The sequence below is a fragment of the Syngnathus scovelli genome, chromosome 12 (genome assembly GCF_024217435.2).
Source record: "Syngnathus scovelli strain Florida chromosome 12, RoL_Ssco_1.2, whole genome shotgun sequence".
Taxonomy (NCBI): domain Eukaryota; kingdom Metazoa; phylum Chordata; class Actinopteri; order Syngnathiformes; family Syngnathidae; genus Syngnathus; species Syngnathus scovelli.
This window is the reverse complement of record NC_090858.1, coordinates 13,935,001-13,954,308: the sequence shown is the minus strand read 5'-3', so window position 1 is coordinate 13,954,308 and position 19,308 is coordinate 13,935,001. Positions and strand designations below refer to the sequence as shown.

Sequence of the window (19,308 nt, the reverse complement as noted above, 5' to 3'; positions counted from 1 at the left end):
TCTGTATTGTTTAAAAATGAGAATGGTCGCTAGTTTTAATCCCTGCTATTTGTACAAATTATACAAATATTTTCAAAATGCATTTTTTTTTACAACAAACTAGAAAAACTCCCCTTCATTTTCAGTGGGAACAGTGTTGTTGGTCTCCCGTGTTTTGCTAGTGCATCATGGTCTGGAGTCAAATTTGTTGTGGCAATTCTTAGGATAGAGCCGAGGTCTCCGTTAAACCTAGATCTGTGACGGGGCTTTGTTGATGTTCACGTGGCTGAACGTCTGCTCACACACGTCAGTCGAGCCAAATTGTCCACTCTTTTTTAAACACTCGGCATTCAGTGTCCGCCTTTCTTTTCCTTGGGCCACTCATTTTAATGGAAGGATTCCAGGGGAAGGTTTGTGGGTGACTTTAGCGTAAAGCTGTATCTGAAAGCTCAGCGCACGAATTATGAGAATGCTGACGTCAGCCCACACTCGAAATTCGGCACTGATAGAAATAGAGAACGGAGTGCGCCGGGTCCATACTACTGAGTACGTACACACAATTGTGAGTGTGCTCTGAGCGTTCTGACACGGCTTCCCGGAGTAAATGCGCGGGCGCGCGTTTCCCCATCTACTGGAGAAAAATGACCCAAAAATTGTTCAATCCAGTGGTTCTTAACCTGGGTTCGATTGAACCCCAGGGGTTCGGTGAGTCGGCTTCAGGGGTTCGGCAGAGCTGGTATGTCATTGCCCCGTCCGCCCCCCCGCGGATGACCGAACACACCTGAATGTCCTGTAAATTCGCAATAACGCATATCTGAATTGGTCTTGCAAAGGCAACAGCAGAAGTCACACAGATTTGCTGGTATGTCATTCCCCCCCCCCCAAAGAGGGGTTCGGTGAATGCGCATATGAAACTGATGGGGTTCGGTGAATGCGCATATGAAACTGATGGGGTTCGGTACCTCCAAAAAGGTTAAGAACCACTGGTTTAATCATACAATTTATTTGTATGGTTTGGCAGGCCGGATTAAACGGCCCCGTGGGCCTGATGTGGCCCGCGGGCCGTAGCTTGCCCATGTCTGGTCTGGGGTCTTCACGACAGTTGTCTTTTTGTTGTCATTTTCCCACACGTTTCTTTTTGTTGTCTTCTCATCTCATTTGAACCATTTCATTGTCTTCATTTGTGCATGTTTTGACACGTCACGTCTCCATTAACAAAGGCAATAAAAGGTCTCGAATGTCCCGACCCGAGCGCCGCCCTCCACTTTTTGTTTGTCCGTGTGTCACATGCCTCTTCATGGATACGCGCAGGTGTTGAAAACGCCAAAAAACTTTTCCAATGTCAAACATGACACTCTTCAATGAGAAGCTCCGCTGTATTGTTCTGTTTTCGGAACTAATGACAGATTTAGATTTACAGCATCACATTTGGTAAATCGCATGAATTAAGTCAGAGTGCGCCGCTTGTCATATTTGGAAGCAGACGGACATCATTTCGTCACTAGGTTGTCGTGAGCATGAATTAATAATCATTAAGAAGCGTCCGTTTTCAGACCATGCGCTGGATTGGTCACCAGCCAATGCCAGAGCACTTAGAGAGCCAGGCGAGTGTTGACGTGGTTTCAAATCGAGCCGCGCGGGCCAGTTGAGTGGCGCGGGCCAGTCGAGCACGCCGCCGCTGCCAACTTGACTTGTTGCGAGCAACCCTTCCGGAGCACCTCCGAGGTTCGCTTGGGAAAACCCGTCTGCGCGAGTTCCCGCTGGAGCCGGAAGCAGGATTGGTCTTCCGTCCCTCCCCACTCGGCTCCGGCCCAGCGAAGCGTTTGCAAGGCGTGGTAATGAACCGACCGACCAGTCGTTTGGGATCGGCTTGCCGTGGGCGAGGTGTGGTTCCAAGCAATTGCACCCAAGTGGGACTTGATTGTTTGAGATGGTTTTACCGCCTTGCATGACGCGACCGCATGAGCCGCTCACATTCATTCTCCTCCTTTGTCGTCTTCTTCAACAATTCAAATGCCTGATTCAAATCATGAGGCTCGTCATCAGGTTGCACCCAAAACTGTCTTGATTGGATTTAGGCAGTCCTACTGTCGTCTAAAAGAGAACTGCGTTGAAATTCAGAATTCAACCAGGACCACACCTGCATTCAAGTAATTCTGCAATTCTGCACCGGGACCAAGACTAGACTACACCTTGAACGAACCACGATTGAACTCAAACGAGTGAATGATGGATGAATCCTTCTCAAAACCTGGATTCATCCCCGTGCTTTACCGGGATTTAACCCATACTGAATTCAACGATAAATAAACCTAGGTTAAAATAACAATGGATGAATCCCAGCGTTAACCATAAATGAAGCACAACAAAACCAGGATTAAACATGAACCAAAACAGGACTAGAATGACTCTTGATTGAGAGTGTAATCAGTCCAGCGGTAAAGCACAACGGGGCCAGGATGAAACATGGACTAAACCTGGATTAAACATTGTCTAAACATGGACTGTGCCAGGACGGGACATACCTAATCCTAAACCATTATAAGACAAGAAAATCTGAAAAATCAGTGTTGAATGATACTTAAATCTGACTGACTAAAACCCAGATTCATTCAGGAATTCATTCTAAATGGAGCAGGACTAACCCCAACCTGGATTTACCCTGGATTCAAGCAGGACTAAACCTGAACAAATCTGGTGGTCAAAGGAAAGGGCCCAGGAATCAACGTTGCTATGAGGCAGCCAGCCGGCCATTGTTTCACATACGCTCTTTCTTGATCTTTGGTGCCCATGTGTGGCGTGTCTCCTCAGCAACGCTGTGGTTGTGCTGTGCTCTGCATGCTGCCGCTCTTAATACCCAAAACAAACCAATTATTCTAATCTTGCTCCTAATCATACGAGTAATAATAGTAATGATTCTCTGCGGGTGTGCGGGCCCTGACGCTGCTGCGGTATTTCCAGGAGGATGCCGAGGCGATGAACGGTGTGTCAGAGTCCAGCCCCGCCGGGTCCCCCGGGGCCGCCCTCAAAGGCAAAGCTGGCCAGCAGGCGGCCACGCTGCCTGTCAAGAGCCAGCAGGAGGCACTCTCGGCCAACTCGCAGATGGAGGGCTTCCTGCACCGCAAGCATGAATGGGAGGGCCACAACAAGAAAGCGTCCAGCAGGTACACGCACCGTTACCGTCACGCAAACATGCCACAGACAGGCTAACCAATCTGGCGTCAAATTACAAACCTTGAATTGAGACATATTGGAGCCCAAAAGCTTTTGCCACGCCTACAGATGGACAGCACAAGAGAAGGTGTATGTTCATTACACTTAACAAAAAAGGCAAACATGCTTCGTTGTCATCTTCTACTGACCACTGGTGGCCAAAGTGCACATGGCAGAAGAAGCAGGACAATAACCATGAAATGTGGACTACTGCATCCTGTCGTGGTGGTCACGGGGGTGATTGTACCTGTGTCCCGTGCGGCAGGTCATGGCACCACGTGTTCTGCGTGCTCAACCACCAGGAACTGGGCTTCTACAAGGACCAGAAGAGTGCCACACAGGGCATCCCCTACCACGGCGAGATCCCCGTCGCACTCAAAGACGCCACCTGCGAGGTGGCGCTTGGATACAAGAAGAAGAAACACGTCTTCAAGCTCAAGTCAGTCTATCGCCGCCGCCGTCACACCAACAAGCAACTTGCCTTTGCTTAAAGCTTACATATCACGTTTAGAAATTCTTCCTTTCTACGTTTTACTCATTAAGTTGTGGTCTATATAAAGTGAAACAGCGATGCTTTTATCTGAATTCCTCATTTTGATTGCATCACAGGTCCTTCCTTCTTTTATACTTGTTCTGAGGTGCAGCTCAGAGCAAGCAGTTTTGGTGCGGTCTCTTTAAATGCAAATGATCCTAACCCCACACCCTCCAGGCCGCAAGATGTGCACCACCCTTTCCGGTCGACATATTTGTTTTTTAGCCATGGTAGCGTTTACTTGCGCCACAAACCTTTTGATTGATTAAAAGATGTCAACTCAGATGACTTGTCCATACATGCATAACACGAGACAAAATAAATCCCCTCACAATATTAATGAACACGTCTTGTAAACAAGCACTGCAGTCAAGTTAACCAGTAAGCTAATGCTATCGTTAGCGGGAAGCTAACGAATGTATTTAACACATTGTGTTCCCCAATAGTAATACAGCATGTTCGATGCAATTCATCTGATACAACTACCGTAATTTCCGGACTATAAGTCGCAGTTTTTTTCACAGTTTGGGTGGGGGGGGGCGACTTATACTCAGGAGCGACTTATATATGTGTTTTCTCACAAATTTTTACTTGATCATTAAGACATCACTTACTTACAAGTATAGTGGACCACTTCCCATGTTATTTTTAGTATAGTTGATCACTTCACATGCTTTTATATCTTTATCTTGAACATATTCAAATCATAAAAAATAAAGAAAACATCAAATAAAGCAATTAACACTTTAAAGCACCATATCCAAGTCCACTGTCTGCTGTATGTACACTTGCTCCATTTTTGCTCCTCTTATATTTATTATTATTATTTATTATTATTTGTTTATTTTTCATTTATTCAACACTCTTATTTATTCATTGTTTGTGCCTTCTTGGTTTTTTTTTTTTGTGTTGCTTGTATGCATATGTGTACTATCTCACCGAGGGATAGTGGGAACGTAATTTCAATCTCTTTGTGTGTCTTGGTATATGAAAAAAAATCGACAATAAAGCAGACTTTGACTTTGATAAAACAACCAAATAAACAAAACAAAAAAACTACATCTGAAAAAAATTACATTTTCAGACAAAACTGGATGAGGGCGCTCTAAATTTCACCGTTGGCCGTGACTCATCAACTGGGTGGGCTTAAGAAAAATGGCACCAAAAAGAAACTCATATTTTGCAAGTTACAAACTTCAAGTTGTAAAATATGCAGCTGAAAACAGTAATCGAGCAGCAGAAAGAAAGTTTGGAGAACCCTGATGTACCAATGGATTACTATTTCAAGTGACGTCAGTGGCACGGCGCGGCGGTTGTTTACATAAAGGACAAACATATCCACGTAAGGACTACCGGCATCATTAGCGGTGATCATTTCTAAGTGACACGGAGTACAAAGAGTTTGAAGGAATTAAGGATTTGGAGTGATATAGAAGGTTTGAAAAAGTATTATGTCTTTTACGCACGCCCGGTCCTACTCTACTGAGTCGGGGGTCGGCCGAGTGGCTGTCCGCGAACGGTGCATGGGGCTCGTACATGGCCATTACGCACGCCCGGTCCTATGCCATGGAGCTCTCGTGTCTGGAAGTCCACGCCGCCACACGCTTGGAAGTTTGTTTTGTTTAATAAAGAGCCGTTTACCAACCCCACGTCTTTCCTTGTACTTTGTTAACGCTACAATATAGTTATATACTAGATCTGTGGAATAAAGACGAGGCTGACGTCAGGGCGCACGCGTGGCGATGTTGACAAAGGACGAGGAATTTGATCGATGGATTTAATGGATTTAAAGTGCACGGATGGTTTGATAATATTATTGCTTATATTATAGTTATTTGAAATATAGTTTATCTATCGTTATATGAGCCTATGGAATATTTTGAAGTGCAAGCGCCCTCAGCCGCGTGCACCCATTGTTGACAAAGAACGATCGATGGATTTAATGAATCGGAGTGACACCGATGGTTTTATAAACATGTTATTTATGTAATAGTTGTCCTAAATCACTCTATTTGTTACACCAGGCCCGTTCTCAGCTCCTCATTTGTGTTTGTCACGTTAGCATACTTATTGTTTAGCCTGTTGCTATCGTATCGAATGATTGATGGATTTAATGAATTGGAGTGACACCGATGGTTTTATAAACATGTTATTCATGTAATAGTTGTCCTTAATCACTCTATATGTTACGTCAGGCCCGTTCTCAGCTCTTTGTTTGTGTTTGTCACGTTAGCATACCTATCGTTTAGCCTGTTGTTGCTATCGTTTAGCCTGTTGTTGCTCGGTCATGACTGTTTTTGTTGTGGGATTTTGTCGAATAAATTGCCCCCCAAAATGCGACTTATACTCCAGAGCGACTTATATATGTTTTTTGTTCACTTTTTGGGGCATTTTATGGCTGGTGCGACTTATACTCCGGAGCGACTTATAGTCCGGAAAATACGGTACTCAAAATACACTAAGAAGTGAAAACAGAGTGCACAGCTCTAAAATCAGCAGAAAGACTGACCCTAATGCTATGAAAATGAGGGCATCATAGACACGCAATAATATGAAAGTGAAATACAGATTCATTTTGTGTCATTTCAAGTTTACGGCTTTACTGTGTGTCGTTTTCATAGATTGAAGGAACTGAACCACTAACAAAACAAAGTCTTTCGGCGAATCCTTCTTTATACTGACAAAAGTTTTCTGAAACAGTCATCCTTGAACAAGCAGGACGTTGTCCACAGATGTGGGAACACTGCTTGAAAAATGATGGATGGATGGATCGATGGATATGGATGAACGGACGGACAGATGGATGTCAGTGTCCTGTAATAATTGTGTCTTTGATCATTACAGAGTCACTGATGGCAACGAGTATCTCTTCCAAGCCAAAGATGATGTGAGTAACGACCCGTCCATTAATCTTCAGTTCTGACTGAATCCATTTTGTGCTCCATAGGTGGTTTTGTATTGGATTGACAAGATTTAAGACAAATGTTATTCCTGCTTTGATCATGCTACTGGATTAATCTCAGTTTAGTTCTGGGTAAATCCAATTTTGTCCAGATTGAATTCTGATTTTGTTCAGGTTTATTATCATTCAGTACTGCTTTACCCAGGTTTAATCCTGCGTTAACCCTAATTCTGTTCCGGTTTACCCAAATCTTGTTCCAGTCTTGATCCAGTCTATCTTTACTACAGTTATCGCTTTGCTCAACCCTAGTTAAATCCTCTTTCATTTTCATCCTGCTTGAGTTTAGGATTAGTCATGGTATAGTTTTATTTTAATCCAGGTTTAGCTGTGGTGTGATCCTTGTTCAGTCCTTCCTTTCATTAAGGTGCGGTCTAGTCCAATTTTGGTCCATGATTAATTTGGATTCAGTCTATGCTTAATTCATTTGTAGCTCAGGTTTAGTTCAAATTTTAGACAACGACAAACGCAAATGTTGCCCACGTAAATTCACGTCACAAAAGAAGTCCCATGAATGCTAATGCTAACGCTCATGTCGTTTGTGTGATATTTTTGCTGCGCAGGAGGAGATGAACTCGTGGATCTCCAGCATCTCAGCGGCCATTATGGGCGAGAAGGGCGAAGTGACTCCAAGCAGCCACAGCACGCCGGCGTCCACCACCACCCGTGCCCACACCATGCCGGCCTCGGCGGGTCGCACGGTCACCGTGCCCACCTCGGCTTCGGCCGAGGTAGCGGCGGCTGAGTCCAGCCCGGGCAAGCGCGACAAAGACAAAGAGAAACGCTTCAGTCTCTTCAGCAAGAAGAAATAAATACCAACAACTAAATCCTCATTCCCCCTTTCCTCTTCTTCCTCTTCCTGTTCCCGTTAGTCCCTGTGGTGCCGATCGGCTCGTTCCCGGCGGCCTGTGGGCTGTTACTGTGTCAACCCAACTGTCTCGATTTTACGCCGCTCATAGTCGTAAAATGTCAACTATGAAGAAGACGTCATGACGATAACCACTTTAGTCTCGTGTAACCTTTCCACTTTTAGCCACCTGGATGCTCCCACAGATTCCTCTTGTTCCTCTTCCTCACTCCCTTTCTTCTCGTCCTTCCTTTTTGCCTTCTTCCCATGCGAGCCACGCCCTCATGGGTCCCCTTGGAACCCATGTTGTCCACTCTGTGCCTAACGACAATCCTCCCCGGCTCAGAGCTGTACGTAGTCCTGCTTCAAACTAGTTTTTAATTTGTTTGTTTGTTAGTTAGTTAGTTAGTTAGTTAGTTAGTTAGTTAGTTAGTTAGTTAGTTAGTTAGTTAGTTAGTTAGTTAGTTTGTTTGTTTGTTTGTTTGTTTGTTTGTTTGTTTGTTTGTTTGTTTGCTTAGTTTCGGTTTCATACTGGTCCCGTCCAAGTTTAGTTCTGGTTGGACCCGGGTTTAATCCTGGTGCAAATCCTATTTTGGTTCAGTCTGGGTTTTACAGAACTATGTTTTAATCTGATTTGGTCCAAGTCGAGTTAACCACAGATTGGACCATTGTTTGGGCCAAATGGGATCCAGATTTGGTCATTGGTCTGGTCTTTAATCCTAGGTTTGCTCCATTTCTGGTTTAGTCCAAGTTTGCTCCTGGTTTATCTGAGATTTAATCATTGGTCAGATGAAATTTAATCCAGGTTTTGTCTAGTCCGGGTTTAAAATTTGTACAGTGAAAATTCAATCCAGATTTAGTCCTTGTTTCTACCAATTTTGGGTCTGATTGGGACCACTTGTGGCTTGATGACAGCTTGTTGAAGGTTTTTGAGTGGTCCCGTTCTGTCGTGGTTTCATGGTGATCCTGTTGGGCCGCGACTAGTTTTGCTTGGTTTATGAGACGTATGTACAAGTTGTGTATAAGAAAAACAACAATCAACCTATTCTCAATGTTACAAATGTGTGTACTCTATAGAATTTAGTTCAGGTTTAATCTTCATTTGGTCCCAATTTAACCCAGATTCAATTCAATTCTGCTTTAATCCCAGTTCGGTCTCCAATCCTGGTTTCGTCCTTGTTGAGTCCAGATCTGATTCTGTCCGGATATAATCCTGGTCCAGGTTTTCATCTTAACTGCTGAATATGTACAAGTTGTGTATAAAAAATACTAATCTGCCATAGTCTCGCCTCTACTAATCTGCTTGATGCACTGAAACTTTGTCAGTAAAGGAAGAGTAAAACTGAAAAGGATGTTGATCTTCCTGACGTGTGCTGGCGTTTCAAAACTTTTGTCTTCTTCTCATCACATTTAGAAACACTAAAGTCGCTTGGCGCTTTTTGATGGTTGCTTGCGTTTTCTTTGGTTCTCATTTCCTTTTCTCTCTCTTCCAATGAACTGCTGACCAGAACAAGTACCTATTCTGCCTGGTAACAAAGCAGCCAATGAGAGGCAGCCTGGCTTTTGGGTGCGCTCATTCCCCACACCTGACTGGCACTCTTTTCCTATCCCTCCCTCTCTTTTCAGCGTGTAGTGTGTATGCGCGCCGTGCCGTGGTCACCGTAAACGTAGTAACCAGCACCGATGCGTCGTTAGTTTGTCCCACACCATCGATAATGCCACGGCCGTGTGTTGAGCGGTTGTGGGGGGTCACTGCTAGTTCGATGAGCACCTCCATACTCCCCCCCCCTTTCCTCCCCTCTCCTGCACTCTCTTTCTCTCTCTCTTTCGCTCTCCCTCTCTCTGTTACATAAATGCAAAAAGACATTAAAATGCTTTTAAATCAAAAGCACACTTTGTGTTTCTTGCAACGTCCTGTCCGTCTCATAAAGGTCAACAATTTGAACGTTCAATAATCCAGCTGGGGCAAGTCAGAGGTTGCGGGTTCGATCCACAGCCATTGCAACCATGTAAAAGTGTTCTTGAGCAAGGAACTGAACCACCAGGTGCTCGTGATGCTGCGACGTCAGTAGTCGAATGAGGTAACGGTGTGAATGAAGTGCTTTGAGTACGGAATGTAGAAAAGCACAATATGCGGTGAGTCTCCATTCTGTGTTCAAAAGGACCATAAATATCAAATGGATAAACATAGAAATGCGGAAATGATCATGCAGGAGTGACAGCAACCAGCTCGTTTCCTAACCCACATCCACTATAAAATAGAAAAAAAAGGGGAGAATAATTCACATGGTAAGAATTTTATTTTTGGGAGGAAACACAATATGACAAGAATCACATGATTTTATTTTTACATATAGGCTACAAGCCTTAAAAACACTTCTGTTTTTCAAATCTTCATTGGGCAACAATGATTGTATTTTTAATGCAAAACAGCCAGAAGGTTTTTTTTTAAATTTGGGAAAACAAGTCCAATAGTCTAAAAGTTATTTAGTTAATGGGGGGAAGAAAAACCTAATATAACCAGAATAAAAGTATCCCTCTAACAGGTTGTTACCGGCAGTGTCAACCGATTCCATATCCCAAATTGGATTGTTGTGTTTTATTTTAATCAGTAATCTTTCTCCGAGAATGTGTCAAATTTTGTATTGTCGACTTTTTTCCCCCACGTTTTCAAACGCAAAACGATCACGTGACGGAGAGGAAAAAAAGACAAGATCCACGGAGGAAGTTTGAAGGCTCACGCTGCTTCGATTGTGGATCACCCGGTCTCACCGCAACCTGTCGTTGACACGCACAGCACCTGAATGTAAGTCAAGCTTATTTTCCATGTAACCAATTTCTCAGTATTCAGAGGCTTCAGGGACTCGCTGTCGGTCCGTTAGAGTTTTGCTGGACGGTAGTGAGTCGTGACAGCAGAATAAACCATCTCGGATGCTCGCGAGAGCAACCACTAGCTCGCTCGCACAATTAGCTAGCTAGCTAGCTCACCGGCGTCAGGCGATGAAAGCGCATGAAGGTTCTGCGATGGCAACGAATTCGCTGGTGCAGAGGATCGCGAGGCAGGCGCTTGCCACCTTCTGTAAGCCGCTTCACGTCTTCCCCGACAAGCACGAGCAGCTGCTTGACCTCATGAGCCAGGCGCGAGCCACCGACCTCCACCTGCAGCCGCCGGCCGTCGACTCACCCCGTCCAAGCGGCGACCCCCCGGTCACCTACATGCACATCTGCGAGACAGAGCACTTCAGCATGGGCGTATTCCTGCTAAAGAGCGGCGCCTGCATTCCCCTGCACGACCACCCGGGCATGCACGGCGCGCTTAAAGTCTTGTATGGAAAGCTGCGCGTCAGCTGCTTCGACAGGCTGGACAGTCAGTCAGTTTGCACCCACTTGCGGCCCTCCTCCAGGCCGCAGGTGGGCGTCGTGCGGCGCTCGGTGCTGCGATCCAACGCCGAGTACACGGACGTTAGTGAGGCTTGCATGCTTGCGCCCGACCGTGACAACCTGCACCAGATCAACGCCGTGGAGGGACCCGCCGCTTTCTTGGATGTCCTGGCGCCACCCTACGACCCAGACGACGGACGTGACTGTCACTACTTCCAGGTGCTCCAGGGGCCCAAGCTGCACGAGCGCGAGTTCTGGCTGATGGAGATCGCGCAGCCTTTGTCATTCTGGTGCGGGACCGAACCCTACCCGGGCCCCGAGGTGCGCCTCTGATGACATCCGGGTCAAAGCCACCATGTTTCGCCTCCTGGCAGTGATTGTGACCAAAGACATTCTGATTGCTCAGCGTCTGATTGACAACTTCAATGTATAGAATGAGGTTCCCTGAGCATTTATTGAGTCAACTGGTGCATACGTTGCACAAGTGAAAGGTCAGAGACTGAAATACATTTGTTAATCAAGGCTGCAGTATATAGTGAATGAATGGATTATTAGCAAATGTACCTGATGACAATTGAGTCGTTGTTTAATGGAAGGCAAAGCAACAGCTGCATTGGTCTTTCGTGGAATAGCTCGCAATTGTCCTGCCCATCACTGAGAGGTGGCTGGCAAAGACAGTTGGAGCGAGGACAGATGACTTGTCGCAAAATTGGATGGTCAGCCATAGATGCCAATGGAGGCTCGTGACTGCTGCCGGAAGGGGACGCCGTGGACGGACACAACCTAATTTTGAGATTACTTACAATCTTCATAGTCAATGGGCTCTACTTGTCTAGCGCCTTTCGACCTTTGCTGTTCCAAGAGCTTCACACCTATTCCTCATTCACCTGGTAACGAAGACAAGCCATCAGGAGTGACTGGGGGCAGTCCGTCTTGGTCAAGGGCACTTCCACATCATTCGAGCCACTTGACAGAACTGTGACGTTTGCCTCAAACATTTCAATGCGAAAGCTGGTCAAGAATTGCATGTAAGAAATGAGCAATGAATTGTCATTACTAATAAATGCAATTGGACACTGCACATATTGAGTGTTTATGTTTTTGTCGATACGAGGTGGTCCATTAACCATTAAAGCCCACGTATCACTAATAAATTCGACTGTTTTACTCATTCAGTTGTGGTCTATATGAAGTGCAACAGCGATGCTTTTGTCTGAATTCCTCATTTTGATTGCATGACAGCTGGATTGCGGCTCAGACCAAGCCGTTTTGGTGCGGTCTTTTTAAATGAAAATGAGATACCGTATGTTTCGGACTATAAGTCGCAGTTTTTTTTCCCCCTAGTTTGGCCGGTGGTGCGACGTATAATCAGGGGTGACTTAAATGTTAAATTAACACATTATTACTTGATCATTAACACATTACTTACTTACTAGTCGTTTACCACTTCACATGTAATTCTCACTTTAAACCACATGAGGGCGCCCTAGACCTTTAGAATAATTGGAACTGCAACGGACGATGAGTCTGACTTCCGGAGTCAGCGGAGTTGTTTATTTATAAGTGACAGAAGACGAAGATTTGGATGGATTTAATGATTTGGAGTGACACGGATGGTTTGATAAAATTATTTATGTTGTAGTTATTTGAATAATGGTTAATATGTTACGTCAGGCACGTTCTCAGTTCCTCGTTTGTGTTTATGTAACGTTAGCACACTGCCTGTTGTTGCCTATTCATGTCTGTTCTTGGTGTTGGATTTTGTGAAATAAAGTTCCCCCGAAACTGCGATTTGTATTCCGGAGCGACTTGTATATGCTCTTTTTCTTCTTTATTATGCATTTTATGGCTGGTGCGACTTGTACTGCGAAGCGACTTATAGTCCTGAAAATACGTGCCTTCCCGGTTGACATATTTGTAGTTTTTTAGCCGAAGTAGCGTTTACTTGCGCTATAAACTTTTTGATTAATTAAAAGATGTCAACGGCAGAAGACTTGTCCATACATACATGACGCGTAACAAAATAAATCCCCTCACAATATTTATGAACATTTCTTGTAAACAAGCTACGAACTAAGCTAATGCTAGTGCTAGCAAGAAACTATCGAATGCATTTAACACAGTATTGTGTTCCCCAAGAATAAAACAGCACCTTCGATGCAATTCATTTTATACAACTACTCAAAATACACCCATAAGAAGCAAAAATATAAAGCGCACAGCTCCAAAATAAAAAGACTGACGCTAATGCAATGAAAACGAGTGCCTTGACACGCAATATTATTGAAGTGAAATACAGTTTATTTTTGTGTCATCGCAAGCTTACTGCTTTACTTTGTCCGTCGTTTCCATAGCTTGAAGGAACTGAACCATCAACGAAACAAAGTCTTTCAGTGAATCACTCTATACTGACAAAAGATTTCTGAAACACTCCTTGAAAAAGCAGGACTTTACCCACAGACGCGGGAACACTGCCTGAAAATTTTAATTTGACCAGGCACTTCTTTGAGGTTCTGATGTTGGGGGATGGCGCAATGATTTGTATAGATTGATGCATCCAACAACGGAACATATTGATCTCTTCACTTCGGCATCCTTGAGTTGTTTGGACTACAAAACTCTTTCAGAGTAATAAAGATGGTGGATTTGCATAACCGTTTGGCAACACCCATTACCTTGTTTGGTTTGTCCCGCCTGAACGGATGTGATGTAATAGATAAAACTACGTAATAGAAAACAGAGCAATCTGAACGGAGTAAAAATAGCCCCCAAACAGATCATAAAATTATCTCTGCAAGACCTGGAGGGATAGATTACACTTTTCTACACTCCTGGAGACTCCAAATACACAAGAGATTATTTTAAAAGCAAAATAAATAGATTTTCCATGAGATATTGTAGTATATTTTTACTCTGGTATCATGCAATGTATATTTCACTTCTAAGCCTAAGTGTGACCAGGTCATGCTCGTGTGGGATTTTATGGGGCCTAATCCAGGAAGGCAGACTTCCTGGCACCAGGATGTATAGATACAGCGGTTGGCCATCGGTGTAGAATCAGCAAGGCAGGCTGGCGGGTCAGAGGTCATCCAGCAGCCCTCGTGTGCGTGCGCTCGAGTGAGGTGGGGGCGCGGGGTATAAGATTCAAGAGCGGGAAGACTTGGGGGGACTTGACACTTTTGGCTAGAGAGAGACACTTCAATTCTGACATCGGTTGAATAAAATCTTTCTCCAATCAGCTGTGTGTCACTGAAGTTTTCCTTCCCCGAGCCAGCCACCTTTCCACCGCTTGCTTTTGAAGACCAGCTGACCACCGAAGAGAATTCACCACATTTTTGGCGTCACGAACAGGTCTCGTGTTCTCCGGAGAGCCCTCGTCCGCCTGGGTGTGAGCATTTAGCGTCCGGCCGGCAGGCTGAGATTAAGGTGAGAAGCTTTCACTCAGTTATCGCGGTATGCTCGTGCCTCATGTGTGTGGGGGAGGAGGGGCTCCTAAGGGGGATAGTTAATGTCTCCCCTAGTCAAATGTCGTCAAAATATAAATTTTGAGTGGTCCCTAAATGTAAATGACAAAACACAATGAAAACAGAAAAAAGAAAATACTAATAAAAATGGAACAATAACATCAAACTTAATGGGGAACGTGCACAGTGAGTGAGTGACATGTTTGGTGTGAATGAAGGAATAAGAAAAATAGGAAAGTCCCATAAAACGTGGACTTAGTTTGGATACAGGTCCCAATTAGAGGGTGTAAATTTTAGCTTGCCTGAATGGATAAGGGTGAGAAAGCACCGGTTTGGCTACAAATCCTATTAAAAGGATGCAGAGTTTAGCTTGTGTGAATGGAGAAGGGTGAAGAACACCAGTTTGGCTCCAGGTCCTAATGAAAGGATGTAGATTTTAGCTTGTGTGAATGGATAGGGGTGAAGAACACGTTTGGCTATGGATTCTAATGAGAGGATGTAAATTCTAGCTTATGTGAATCGTTGGGGGTGCAAAAGGCACCAGTTTAGATACAGACCGATATGAGAGGATGTAAAGTTTAGCTGGGGTGAATGATTAGGGGTGCATGGTAAGCACCAGTTTGGATACAGGTCCTTGTTACGGACGTAGATTTTAGCCGGGTGAATGAAAGATGAAGAGAGAAATCAGCCAGGTTTTGACTTAAGAGAGACGAAAGAGAGAGAGAGAAGCGCGCAATCCACATTATGTTTGGGCACTGCTCGGATTAGGGGTGCATGTGACCTCCCGGCGGACAGCTGGTGTGTTAGCTTTTTTAGGCTAAACTACCGGAGTGGGCTGGTGCGTTGCGGTTGTACCCAATGTCGACATGGTCCGATCCCGATTGTCGAGACGCACTGTGGTAGCATGCACATCTGTCAAAAATCTGATACATTTTTACGGCCAGCAGCAGACCGCAATTGGCAGATGGGAGAAGTGCGCAGCCTTGGAGAAATGGAAAACGTGGCAGGAGAGGCCTCGGGGGGTTTAATATTGGTATACCATGTAAGAAAAGTAATTTATGTGTGCACACTGAAGTTAAAAAGCTGCAGTATATGGGGGAAATACAAAGCGCTTTTAGAAATAGTATGGGGTACAAAACAAAGACAAGTAAGACCTGCAAAGGGTGTGTTTGTCTGTGGTCCGTCTGAGCATGTGTGTGCGTGCACGCTGTGTGTGCGCGCTTGTGTGTGTGTGTGTGTGCGAAGAGGAAGAAAGTAGAAATGGAGAATGTTCGAGCAGGGAGGGGGGACTGATGAGAGTGCCCGCGCTCACTCCAAGGCGCATGGCCGTGGGACGGGGGTCCGAACTTTGCACGTGGTGTGGGCCGGTGGAATGATTGCGCAGGCCTGGTCAGCCCGTAATGTCGACATTAATACGCCGGGCCCACCCTCGTTTGTTCGGACTACCTGCCCCAGGGGCTGCGCGCTAAATTCATAGGGTGGGGCTGTGTTCCCCCAGGAAAGGTCAAAGTTGAGTAGAACTAAGACAAAATGATGGGGATCCACATGCTGATGAGCAAAGAATGCATGAACAACATTGGATGTGCACTACTGCAAAGGAACAAGTGGTTCACAGTTTGCCAACAGGTGGAAAAGGAGCATGCTTGCACTAACCATTAGAATACTAATATATGTGTCGGTGGGTGTCTTAAGAAGAAAGTTAGGCCATGGCAACAATAATTTAGGAAGCCACAAATGCGTCCTGAGGCAAGGGAGCTTTGCGACGCTAAATAGAGGAAGGAGGTGAAGAAATGGGGGTCCACTCATAAATAATAATAAATAAACTCATAATAAACACTGTCAGGAGCGGCAAGTGCCCCACTAGGCCATCTGGAAACTATTAGGTGAAATAGGAAAATAAATCTGTAGGGAAATAGCTCAATAGTCAAATAGATGTAGAAACGGACACGTTAAAGAAATTAAACCAGTTAAGAGTTGATCACAACAAATAAAATGAGAAGGAAGGAGTATTCGTTGGTTGGGATTAAATTAGGGGTTAAAGTAGGCCAATAGTTTGTGATCAGCAATGCGTTACATAAAAAAAAAAAAAAAAAAAAAAGAGCGGGGGAGATTTCAATGAGGACATATTGGGAGTAATCTGTTAGTCCTTTTTTAATGCCCTTTAAATGGTTTCCTGGTGTAGATTGGTAAGCAACACAAGAGATTTAGAGGTTCAAAAGAAAGAGATTTAAAATAAAATACAATTTTTGATCCGGACAATTGCAGGCTAACAGGAGCATGAGAAAGAACAACAGCCGAGAAGTGACCCCAATTAAACCGAAAGTGACCTTTTTTCACCAGAATTGACCCCAAATAAACCGGAAGTGACCTCAGCTAGACCGGAAGTGCCTCTATTCAAACCGAAAGTGACCCAAATAGACCGGAAGTGACCCAAATCAAACCGGAAGTGACCCCAAATGAACCAAAAGTGAACTTAGGTAGACCGGAAGTGACCCCAAATCAAACCATAAGTGACCTTTTTAAACAGGAAGTGACCTTTTTAAACCGGAAGTGACCTTTTAAAACCGGAAGTGACCTCAGCTAGACCGGAAGTGCCTCTATTCAATCCGGAAGTGCCCCAAATCAAACCGGAAGTGAACCCAAATGAACCGGAAGTGACCTCAGGTAAACCGGAAGTGACCCCAAATCAAACCGGAAGTGACCCCAAATCAAACCGAAAGTGACCTTTTTAAACCGGAAGTGACCTTTTTAAACCGGAAGTGACCCCAAATAAACCGGAAGTGACCCCAGCTAGACCGGAAGTGCCTCTAATCAAACCGGAAGTGACCCAAATCAAACCGGAAGTGACCCCAAATGAACCAGAAGTGACCTTAGGTAAACCGGAAGTGACCCCAAATCAAACCGGAAGTGACCCGAATTAAACCGGAAGTGACCTTTTTAAACCGGAAGTGACCCCAAATAAACCGGAAGTGACATTTTTAAACCGGAAGTTACTTTTTTAAACCGGAAGTGACCCCAAATAAACCGGAAGTGACCTCAGCTGGACCGGGAGTGCCGCTGATCAAACCGGAAGTGACCTAAATAGACCGGTAGTGAGCCAAATTACCCCGGAAGTGACCTTATTTCAACATTAACTGCCCCAAATAGCTACATTAGGCGCTAACTTTTTTATTCTGGTGTCATGCAATGTATATTTCACTTCTAAGCCTAAGTGTGACCAAGTCACGCTCGTGTGGGATTTTATGGGGCCTGATCCAAGAAGGCAGACTTCCTGGCACCAGGATGTATAGATACAGCGGTTGGCCATCTGTGTAGAATCAGCAAGGCAGGCTGGCAGGTCAGCAGCCTTCGTGTGCGTGCGCCCGAGTGAGGTGGGGGCGCGGGGTATAAGATTCGAGGGTGGGATGACTTGGGGGGACCTGACACTTTTGGCTAGAGAGAGACACTTCAATTCTGACATCGGTTGAATAAATCTTCCCCCAATCAGCCGTGTGTCACTGACGTTTTCCTACCCCGAGCCAGCCACCTTTCCACCGCTTGCTTTTGAAGCTGACCACCGAAGAGAATTCACCACAATGTCTAGAAGACGCAAGACGCACACGAAGAAGTAGCGAGTGGCAGCTTTTATTTTGTTTGGAGCTCAAAGTATTAAGCATGTACACAAATAAAAGTGTACACTGTACTTGTGAGAAAGAAAGTGTTTCATTGAGTCAGTAGAAAAAGGTGAGAAAACCCCAAAATAGCATTTTCTTAGTAATTCAAATAAATTCTAGCTTATGTGTGATGCTGCTACCGGACCGCACCCCACAAGGGACATCGCTCATCCAGACTCCTTCGATTTTGATCTTCTTGACCACACCACCGTACCCGATTTGCCAAATCTGACAGTCTGTCCAAAGCTGAGTGCGGTTCCACTTGGACGATTCCGAAAGCGTCCGCTCGGAAGCCTTTTCGCGTGATCGGGGAGTCAAGAAAAATGGAAGGTTGTGGACACGTGCAGTCAGTCGCGTTCATAATCCCCGCTCATTCACGACTCCCGGGTCACAAGATATATGCATTATGTATTCAATTTCAACTATATGGAATTGTCGAGATCGGGCTTGTGTCGCAACCCATGAAGATGTTTTGTTCTGATGTGGTTTAATTGTTGACTCCCTGAGTTGTTTCCGCATTCTTCATCAAGATCATCAGAGTGGCTGCGTGGCATACTCCCTGAAATGCGGACGCCCTCTGTCTGCCTCCTGGTGCGGGTGACGTCAGCGGGCTGTGCCCTTCCTGTCTTTGGCCCTCAGGTGGACGTTGACGTGCCGCCGCCGCTCGTCGCTGCGCGCAAACTTCCTCCCGCAGGTGTCGCAGGAGAAGGGCTTCTCGCCGGTGTGCGTGCGGACGTGCGTGGTCAGGTGGTCGCTGCGGCCAAAGGCGCGCATGCAGATGCGGCACTGGAAGGGCTTGTGGCCCGTGTGAATGCGCAGGTGGCGGCTCAGCTCGTCCGAGCGCGAGAAGCGCCGCTCACAGGCCTCGGCCGGACACGCGTACGGTCGCTGGTGCACGGGCGTCTTGCTGGGCCGGCACGGGTACTTGCGCGGGCGCAGGATGGGCCTGTAGGGGGGTGAGCGCCACATAACTGCATGCGCTCAAATTGGCTTTCCCCTCAAAAATGCCCCCATTTCATAAGGAGGAAAATTAACCCTCTCTCATGCTGTCCATATGCACGGCAATAACGTAACGTGAGCAATGAAATTGGCCTCCAAATGGCCTCGGGCACGCTGTATAAATAAATTCTTATTTCACTATTTTGCAATATTCATCAGAAAAGGTGTGTTTAGACTAGTGAGGCCACGTAGAAGGTACAAGGAAGAACAAGGTTGCCTTAAGAAATGCTGGCGCCACACAATTTGGAGCACAGCTTATTTACATATCAACTGCCAAAGAC

The 19,308-nt window shown here is 45.4% G+C and overlaps 3 protein-coding genes across 7 annotated transcripts in view; 2 read left to right on the top strand and 1 right to left on the bottom strand.

Annotated features, from left to right (window-relative positions):
• Positions 1–9,418, top strand: part of sptbn1 (spectrin, beta, non-erythrocytic 1) — a 47,516-nt gene extending 38,098 nt beyond the window's left edge. For all 5 annotated transcript variants that reach the window (XM_049735339.2, XM_049735337.2, XM_049735338.2 and 2 more), the window contains 4 exons: positions 2,941–3,143; positions 3,458–3,631; positions 6,569–6,611; positions 7,247–9,418. In XM_049735339.2, coding sequence (XP_049591296.1) covers positions 2,941–3,143; positions 3,458–3,631; positions 6,569–6,611; positions 7,247–7,495 — 669 coding nt within the window. In that variant the 3' untranslated portion in view covers positions 7,496–9,418. The remainder of the gene's footprint in view (positions 1–2,940; positions 3,144–3,457; positions 3,632–6,568; positions 6,612–7,246) is intronic.
• Positions 9,419–9,548: 130 nt separating this feature from the next.
• LOC125978213 (2-aminoethanethiol dioxygenase) lies at positions 9,549–12,082 on the top strand. Its single transcript, XM_049735381.2, has one exon. It carries the CDS (start codon positions 10,531–10,533, stop codon positions 11,242–11,244), a length of 714 nt encoding a protein of 237 aa, XP_049591338.1. The 5' UTR covers positions 9,549–10,530; the 3' UTR covers positions 11,245–12,082.
• Positions 12,083–18,631: 6,549 nt separating this feature from the next.
• The window catches only part of LOC125978891 (E3 SUMO-protein ligase EGR2-like), a 10,708-nt gene continuing 10,031 nt past the window's right edge, over positions 18,632–19,308 (bottom strand). The window contains exon 6 of the mRNA XM_049736735.2: positions 18,632–18,974. Within this exon, the coding sequence (XP_049592692.2) occupies positions 18,632–18,974 (343 nt within the window). The remainder of the gene's footprint in view (positions 18,975–19,308) is intronic.